Here is a 9,554-nt window from a genome sequence, read left to right as displayed (position 1 = left end):
CACCCTCCACCACACAGCCCACATACAGGGACCTGGTGGGCCCTGGGTCCCCAGGGACCCCTTCACAGGGGCCATCAATGGCAAGAACTGTCAACAGTTTCCTAATTCCCTCTGGACTCAGTTCCTTTCTTGACCCTCGTCTTCCCAGGTTTACCTCCCATGTACCCAACCAACCCCCCCAATCCTGCCACTAGGGAGTTCTTTCCAATTCACGGGACAGGACCGTTGATTCCTGTCTCCTAAGCTACAATGAGCTATGACTCACCACTGGCCCCTGCCTAGGACTGCCCCATACAGCACATGAGACAGTGCTAGCCCTTCAAGAGACGGTAAGGTCTCAGTGCCTTTCGCTGCTGTGGCGAGGAGCGAACATACCAGAACATACCACGGAGCGCAGGCTGGACACCCACCAGGCCTTACGTACTCACCACGGCTGATCCTCTGCTTCTCCCCGGAGAGGATCCCGGGCGTATCGATGACGCTGATGCTCTCCAGCACAGGGTTGGGCAGCTGGGCACACACAAACCTGCACAGGTGGAGAGGGGACCCTGAGATGAGCCCCTGCCCTTTGGGCATCGCGCATACACCTCATTTCCTCTACTCGCCAGCCTTCCCTGGCGCCCTCCCACATGTCCAGCTCCGTCTCTCTCTCTCCTAGTTGAGCCATTCCTTGTTTGTGGAAGTGTTTCAGTTCACTGCGGGTCCACTCAGCCCTGGAATGAGGCTTATAGCCCATCCAGAGGTGGGGCCCCCAGGTCTCTTGTATCCCTAACACATTACACCCCAGAATGCCCTCGGGGTGTTTAGTAAAGTGCTTATTGACCTATAAGACAACTCTATATCAACCTGTCCCACATGTGTGACCACGGCTTCGGTTGGATTCCTGTAGTCCAAGTCATTCGCTGCCCTTCACCAGCTACCTCTCTGTCTTGAGCCACTAGTTAACTTGACCTCCACTCTGAGACTGAGCTTCTTTAGACAGCCATGGAGAAGACTCCAGACTCTTGCTTTTCCTGGGTCTTTGGGAGAACATCTAGGTTCTCCCCCTAAACCAAGAGCACACACAGAGGCAGATGTGGGAATTCCACAATGGCTGGTGACCTTGGGCAAAGTCGCCGCGCTTCTCCATTGGCAGATGGGGAGTTGTTCAATGAAGAGTTACTGAAATTCTACTCTGTGCAAGATGCTGAGCACCATGGAGCAGATGCTGAGCACAAGCCTTTCTAGATGACAATGCAGATGCCCAGGCCCCCGTCAGACGCATCTGCAGCAATGGGCCCTGGGAGTATGGACGTAGAAGCAGATCCCTGGGGTATTCTGGGGCAGACAGGGTCCCTATGCTTGGGAGGTGACACCAGGCTCTCCAGACCCTGGTCTCCGCTCCCCAGCAGCACACGGTCTTGCCGAGGAGAGAAGGCATGTTACTTAGGCAACTCCAATAGCAGGTGCATCACATGAGGGAGATCATGTGGGGGGCCTGGGGGGATCCAGGGAAGGGAGATGGCTTTCAGGGCTGGCTTTCTGGAGGAGGGGTCCCTGTAGCTGGTCACACCACCCAGGGATATATATTGGCCATGTAAATGCATTGATGCGGACTTGATTCCAACTCATGCCTATCCTGTTTGTTACAGTGTAGACCTGCTCCATCGGGTTTTCTTGGCTGTGAATCGTTATGGAAGCAGATCACCAGGCCTTTCTTTCACAGCACTGGGTTTGAACAACCAACCTTTAGGTTAATAGCCAAGCACAACCTATGTCCCCAAAGGCCTATGCAGACACCACTGTGATGATATGATAACCAAGTTTTATTCAAGGAAATACTGCTAGTTCTCCATGCCAGCATCTCAAAAGACAAGTTGGTGAGCCTAACTCAGCTTCTCCTTCTCCTTACTTCAAGTCTTGTCGTTTCTTTCTCTTTTCTTCACATTTCAATTGGCACCTAATCCACATATCATATAATTCAATGTTTCAGGCATTTAATCATATCAAGAAGCATTGTACAACCATTACCACAATCAATTGTTGAACATCCCTTCCCCCCATGGTTAAATCACCTTCAAATGAGTTGTGTAATCAGTTCTAGAGCTCCCTCCCCCTTCCTGAAATCCCCTCCCCTCCCCTCTCTCCCACCCCGACCCCTGCATCTATCAGCCTTGCATCCATTGTTATCTCTCTGCAGCCACTCCTTCTGTGCTTCCCAAACTGGGAAACCCAATAGAAACCATGAAAAACAAAATAGAAATAAAGTGGTGAGGGTAAAATGATACTAATATAAAGATGAACATACAAATAATGGGTAAGAAAGAAGACCACCCTCAATGTTTAAGAAGCCAGGGAAGAAACGTCTGTCCTGGAGCACTCCAGAGGTCCCTGCACCGAGAACTCATTCAGGTCAGGTCAACAGGGAGCTCGACAGACCAAGTATCAAGTTCGATCCAGCATAATCAAGATGACAATGATCGCTGTCTGATGGTAAGGCTGTTTGAGACCCTTGCCTGTGGCTAGTGGGAGTCTGCCAGTGGCTTCATCTAACTCAGCGGTTCTCAACCTGTGGGTCACACCCCCTTTGGGGGTCAACTGATCCTTTCACAGGGGTTGCCTAAGACCATTGGAAAACATATTTCCGGTAGTCTTAGGAACCGAGACACTACTTCTCTATCCGTCTCTAGGCGGGTCCGCCCACATGCAGATATGCCCACGTATCAGTACCCGGTGTGAAGACTGTTACCCATGCTACACCAGGCTTGGAGGCAAAATTTCATTTATTTGTAATTAGATATAAATATTTCACAATATATACATAACTACATAGTTTTTGTGATTAATCGCTATGCCTTAATTATGTTCAATTTGTAACAATGAAAATACATACTTCATATCAGATATTTACATGATGATTCATCACAGTAGCAAAATGACAGTTATGAAGTAGCAATGAAAATAATTTTATGGTGGGTGGGGGGTCACCACAACATGAGGAACTGTATTAAAGGGTGGCGGCATTAGGAAGGTTGAGAACCACTGCTCTAACTAGTTCCTCTGCAGATGGGTTTGGGGCTCCCACTGTCCTCCATAGCCTTCTGCAAATTGGGTGTCCATAATTTTAGCTCTGGTAATGAACAAACACCGCCACGTCACTGAGGTGAGAAATGGGAAACTGGAGGGACCAAGGTAGGTGGAGGCCAGAGCCCAAGGGCCTTGCAAATGACATGGAAAAATCTGGATCTTATCTCGAGGGCGGTAGAAGCTCTGCGAGAGAATGACGGAATCACAGATGACCGTTAGAAACACCCTCCAGTTGGCAGGGCGTCCAGTTCCGTTCAACAAATATTTGTGGAGAGCCTGCTAGGTGTCCTCGTCCTACGCAAGCATGTGTTTTCGGTTCCGTCTCAGGCGTGGCCACATTCTAGCACTTGGATTTGGCGATGCGGCCAGTGTTCTAACATCAGTTCCACGGTGTGGCTTGAGCCGAGTTTCTGCCGGTTGGCACATCAAGGTGGTGAAGTGCATGCGGCCTGTGTTTGGAGCCCTGGCTGAGGCTGGCTCAGCATCCTGCTGTGTGTAGGCCGTGGGAAAGGGCAAGGACAGAGAATGAGTCTGATGGTGGGCGACAGTAAGACCGCAGGAGCCAGAGGAAAAGGAAATAAACAGAAGTGGCCTGAAAGGGCGGAAGGAAGGGAGGGAGGGAGGAAGTCAGAGAGGCAGGGAGATGAGAGGAGATGGCATGGATAGTGGCAAGTGCCAAGCACGTTGGGTAAGTGGCGGATGAAAAGTGCCCGCTGCTTTGATAACTGGGAGGTCCTGAATGGCTGTGGCAAGGGCAACTGTGATGGGCGAAAACTGTGTTGTCACAGGTGGGGGGCAGGAAGAAGTGAGCTCGGGAAGTCGGGGTACGGCTGAGAGAGGAAAACAGGAGAGAGTGACAGGAGGAACCATTGAAGAGTTTTTAGGAGACATGTCTCGGTGTCCAGGAGACGGGATCGCCGATGCACCTGAAGCCTGGCCCGTCCAGGTAAAAGGCATTTAGCCTGAGGTCAAAGCGGCGGCATCCTGCCCACACTTGTGGGGAGGAAGGGAAGACAAACGTAAAGGGACTAAGCGTGTGCCCAGCTTTTAAAAAAACATAAGACGCCGTGGTGGCATAGTGGTTACACCTTGGGCTTCGACCCTCAAGGTCAGCAGTTCGAAACCACCAGTCGCTCTACAGGAGAAAGAGGGGGGCTTACTGCTCCCATAAAGAGTTACAGTCTGAGAAGCTCACAGGGGGCAGTTCGACCCTATCCGATAGGGTCACGGTGAGGTGGCACAGACTCTCTGGTTGTGAGTTTGGTCTGGTTTTTTAAAAGCATGGGTGGCATCATGGCAGTCCGTCTTCTCCCCAGTAGGAAGCAGGGTCACCTGCTCCAAACAAGGGGGTCTGGGCTGATTGGGAAGGGCGAGGGAGAACAACAGAGGAGTGGGGAGCTTCAGGACCGCTCCGCCACACTCAGCTGAGAAACCAGAAGTCGGTGATGCAGCAGCCCTTTCTCCAAGACTGCAGGGGGGCCGGGCACAAAGGGGAGAGGGCTTCCACCCTGCTCCTACTGCCCAACACACCTGCCTACCTGTCCAGCACACTCCTCCGGTCAGCAGGTAATCTACACTGTCTTCTCATTGCTGAGCGCCCTGGAGAGAAATCACAAACCCTTCCCATGTCATCCAGGCTCGGGTCATACGGTGTCTGTGGTGTCTGTATTCTAGGCCACAGTCATTCCATCCTCCCTGCATACCTGCCTGGAATGTACCCTTAGCTGGCGGTAGGCCGTTAGCCCTACCACTAGCCCCGTTGGCCTGCGCTATCGCCGGCTCTCTTTGTGGCCTGGGCTCAGGTTTACATTCCTCTGCCGAGCGGAGTGCACACCAGCAGGAACTTCTTGTCTGCTGAAATCCAACGAGAAGCCACCTGGGAGGCCGACCCGGGAAGAAGCCCTCCGTGGCAGCCCTGTTTCTTTTTCTCATCAAAGGCCATCTCTCCGGCCCAGGCCTTGAGCCAGGTCATTCTGGAGATGCAGAAGCAGGCCGGAGCCAGTTTCACCAGGCTAAACATGTTCCCCACTGAAATCACTCTTGTCAAGAGCGGGTCCAGATGGTTTCGTAACACCTTCGTACATAGTTAATGTAAAGGTGATTTTTATTGTCGGTAAAAGAAATGTATACGCACAGCAGGAAGAACAACTTGTTTAGCAAGGCGCCCAATCAAATATTACAGTCTCCTTTGCTCCCCCGTACCTCTCCCCTTGAACGTGAGCACTGCGTGCAATGACAGGTAACGACCACGCTCCCTCTTGCTCTCGGAGTCTCTGCACACATTTGCATGAGGAAATGAGAGCATGGAAATGACACAATGTCTAGGTGAGGATAAGAAGATTCAAAGCAGTTTAGTGTTATTACCCACAGTAAACCACTCCACCTCTTGTGCACACACGCACGCGTACGCACATACACAGCACACACACACACAGCCCTCCAGGTTTCAGCACATTGAAAAATGGAGTTGGCAAGACTTGCTGCAGTTGATTCATGATATAAAGTCCCCGAGCTCTCAGGAATGCACCGAGCATCTGATGACGGTGGCACAGCGTCTGTTTTCCGAATAGACGACATGCTCTTACATATAATGTATAGTACGTACTACTAGTAGAGTCATTATGGCACGATTGCTCCCCAGTGGGGTTTGCCAGCATTCCTATCTCCCAGTGATCCCAATTAGACTCCAGGCTTTTCTCCCCTCTGCTTTCTGATAGGATTCTGCTCCTCAGCTCCAGGTGCTAACTCCACTGCAAACGCTCCCCGCCCCTGCTCCCCGCCTGCCCCTCCCTCTGTGCACCAATGCTGACTCACTGTTCATACTTATGCTCCTGCCGCCCCTCCCCAACCCCTGTCTGACCTTTTGCATCTTGGGCCCATGCCTTTCTTACTACCCTGGTCCAGGGCCACCTCACTCAGCTCCAGGTACGACAGACACCATTGGAGTCTAGAACCTTCTGTCTCACTGAGCCTTACCATCATCACCTTGATCTTCGTATCCAAGTTCACAGTTCTGTTGCCTGACTATTACAATCAAAGGCTTGCGGACTTCCCTACCTGCCAGGCCAATGTCCCAATGTCCCAACCTGGCCTTCCCACCACAGTTCTGGGAGCCCACCCTGAGCACTCACCATGACCCACTTTATTCACATGCTCCTTCCTGCTGCGTCAGAGAGAGATGTGGAGGTCAAACCATCCCAGGAAAGGGCAGAGATAAGTTTACAGTCTTATTTTTTAAGTGTTGTTCAGGGTATAAGATTTTGAGAGTCACATGGCTAATGAGCCTGAATTTTTACATCTCAAAAGTAGCAATGCTTGAAACTCATTGCTATCTAGTGGATGCTGACTCAGAGTGATCCTATAGGGCAGGGTGGAAATGCCTCTGTGAGTTTTTGTGACTGTAACTCTTGATGAGAGTAGAAAGCCCTGTCTTTCTCCTGCAGAACAACGGGTGGCTTCAAACTGCTAACCTTGTGGCTAGCAGTCCAAAGCATAACCACTACACTACCAGCGCTCCTTCAAAAGTGATAATAGTGGATGCCTATTTAAAGGGTAGTAACATGTTCCTACTGCTTTAACACTTGCCATTTGGTATCTGCAGGGCAGACACTAAATGCTTCCCAGGAATCCTGGTGGTGCAGGAGCTTGCTTGTTGCTTTGCGAACCACAGGTCTTTGGTTAGAAACCATCAGCTGCTCTGAGGGAGGAAGATGAGGCTTTCTGCTTCCTGAAAGATTTACAGCCTTGGAAACCCAAAGGGACAGCTCTACTATGTCCGACAGGGTCAGTATGAGTCAGAAATGACCTGACCGGTCCATTATGTTACTAATTCTCTTCACTTGACTGGAAGAGGGCATCACTATTATCCTGTTTTATAGATGGATAATGTGAGATGCAGAGACTCTAGGGACCATCCAATATCTCTGGTGCTAGAGGCAGAATAATAACCCTATAGATCAGGGTAGAATTTTCCCTGTGGGTTTCTGAGATAGTAACTCTTTATAGGAGTAGAAAGTGTTGTCTTTCTCCCAAGGAGCAGCGTGTGGTGTTGAACTGATGACCTTGCAGTTAGCAGCCCGACACATAACCACGACACCCCTAGGTTCATGAAGCTCTGAGTTGGAATTGGCTTGATGGCAGTGAGCTTGCGAGGAGAGGCAGAATTTGAGAACCCAGGTCTCTCTGAAGCCCAAGTCTATGCTGTACCTCAAATCTGAATATCTCCAAATAGAGGAAATAAATACACATTGTGCACCTATAAGTATAATAAACACAATTGGAAGATCAACCCAAAGTCCAGTTATCCAGAATAATTATGTGAAGGCCTAGATCAGCCTGCCGGTTAATCTCTAGAGCATTCTCTAATCTTTTTTTACATTTTTAATCATTTTATTGGGGGCTCATACAGCTCTTATCATAATCCACACACCCATCCATTGTGTCAAGCGCCCTTTGTACAATGTCACCATCATCATTCTCAAAATATCGTCTTTTTACTTGAGCCCTTACTCTAATCTTCATGATGACCCATGAAGTCTGCAGGCTTCCATGTATCCCTGGGGAGGGGACACAATGAGTTTAGTTGGAAAAGCAATGCTCAACCCCAGGGCTTCTGTATTTAAGGCCAAGGTTCTTTCCATGAAGTAAAAGCCATTCCCAGAAAAAGGGAAGAGTCTTGCTCCACTTCCTTCCAAACGCACACCAAATGCACGGCTGTCCTGTTGGCTCCGACTGGTAGCAACCCCAAATGACAGAGTAGAACTGCTCCGTAGGGCTTCCAAAGCTACAAACAAGGAAGCAGACAGACTCAGCTTTTCCCTGTGGAATGGCTGGTGGATCTGAACTGCCGAGTCTGCAGGTAGCAGACCAATATCCCACTGTGCTACCTCCTTCCAGTCTGGTGTAAAGCCCAGCCACAATACAAGCAAATGCTTGGAACTATGTAGCAACCCCCCCACACCCTCCACGCCCCCCCCCACCACTTTCATTGGAAGAGGAGAGTGTGGATCAGGGAATGTGATCCAACCCGTCATTTCACTTCCCCCCTGTTCCTTGATCAGAACTTAACCCAGCATTTGCAGCTCCCATGTCCCTAATCAATGATGACTGACACAGTCCAGTTCCCAATAAGAACGGGACAATCCAAAGAGACACTAGGTATGGGAAAATGCACCAAGCTTCCCAGACCTGCCCTGCTCCAGCATGCGTTCACTTCCCACAGTCCAAGAAGAAGAAATGAGAACACTCCGGAGGTGTTCCCACTGCACTCACCTGTTCAAGAAGGCATTACCAAAGGCGTTGAGTTTCCTAAAGGGCTTCTTAGGATCCACCACCAGAGCATTCCCAGGGACGATCCCTTCCACCTCTCCTTGCATCACTGCAATGAAGGAGTCCGTGGTGGGCTCGGGTCCAATTCTCATGCCTGGGAAATCCTGTTCCAGCAGGTACCTGGCAGAAAGGAGTGCAGCCATCAGGCAAGATTCTTTCCGAAGCAATTAAAACACACAGACACACCATTTGGACTCCAAAGTCAAGCATGGGACCAGAAGCACTAGATGGTGCCCAGCTGCCACTATTTATCACTGTGTAAGGGCTCATCATAGAAGGTGCTGGCAGCAAAATTTAAACAATAAAAGAGAGAGACCAGGCTCATTGGTCAGATGGAGACTTTTGGAACCCTCAGTCTATGGTCCATAGTATGGACTCTTCAGGTCTGGAGCTCACCTCACCCAGGGGTTCAGTTTTCAGCCCAAAGATAGAAGCTATAGCAGTCACACTAGGGAGGTGCACACTCCGGAGATGAATCAACCATTCGAGATCAGAAGGGCGGCCTTGGCCAAGGACAAAGTTGAGATGGCAAGAAGGACTAGAAAGGAGGAAATATGGAAGCAGGAAACACCAGGAGGAAATGCATCCGCCGTGTTCCATTGTGGGACTGCAATCAATAGCAAGAAGCAAAAATGCGGTGGAGCAGAACATCATTTTTCTCACAAATCACTATAAGAAATTACCAAGAAAAAAAGAGTAACACATAGATAGAAATCAATTCCTCTATTACATTTGCAGACTTCAGAACTAACGGCAGCCCAATGGCATGGTTAGAATTGGACTGTGGACTCTGTTGATTTTTCATTATTTTGTATCTGGTTAGTTATAGAGTGTCAACATTGCTTGTCCATAATACACAATACAAATGGTATACTTCTGCAAAGCAGGAGTACAGGAAGGGAACTGGAGCTTCAGCCCATCCTTGACTTCTGAGCCCTCCTCCAGGGACTGACTACCTGCTGTACCCTGCAGTCTTGCGGAAGCCCTGGTGGTGGTGGTCCAGTGCCCACGAGCTGGGCTGCCAGCCACAGAGTGGGCAGTCAGAAACCAGCAGCTGCTCCGAGGGAGGAAGATGGGGCTTTTTTTTTTTTAATCAATTTATTGGGGCTCATAAAATTCATCACAATACATAGATCAATTGTGTAGAGCACATCTATACA

At 49.8% G+C, this 9,554-nt stretch overlaps 1 protein-coding gene across 1 annotated transcript in view; it reads right to left on the bottom strand.

The window, feature by feature from the left end:
• EHD3 (EH domain containing 3) overlaps window positions 1-9,554 on the bottom strand; it is a 41,289-nt gene that overhangs the window by 15,989 nt on the left and 15,746 nt on the right. Inside the window, exons 2-3 of the mRNA XM_004711104.4 lie at window positions 8,338-8,514; window positions 429-526 (exon numbers count right to left, since the gene is read on the bottom strand). Coding sequence (XP_004711161.1) covers window positions 429-526; window positions 8,338-8,514 — 275 coding nt within the window. The remainder of the gene's footprint in view (window positions 1-428; window positions 527-8,337; window positions 8,515-9,554) is intronic.

The sequence above is a fragment of the Echinops telfairi genome, unplaced genomic scaffold (genome assembly GCF_000313985.2).
Source record: "Echinops telfairi isolate 266 unplaced genomic scaffold, ASM31398v2 ScPeMD7_10;HRSCAF=50, whole genome shotgun sequence".
NCBI lineage: Eukaryota > Metazoa > Chordata > Mammalia > Afrosoricida > Tenrecidae > Echinops > Echinops telfairi.
Note: the sequence above shows the minus strand (reverse complement) of the source record. Positions and strands in the feature narration are given on the sequence as shown.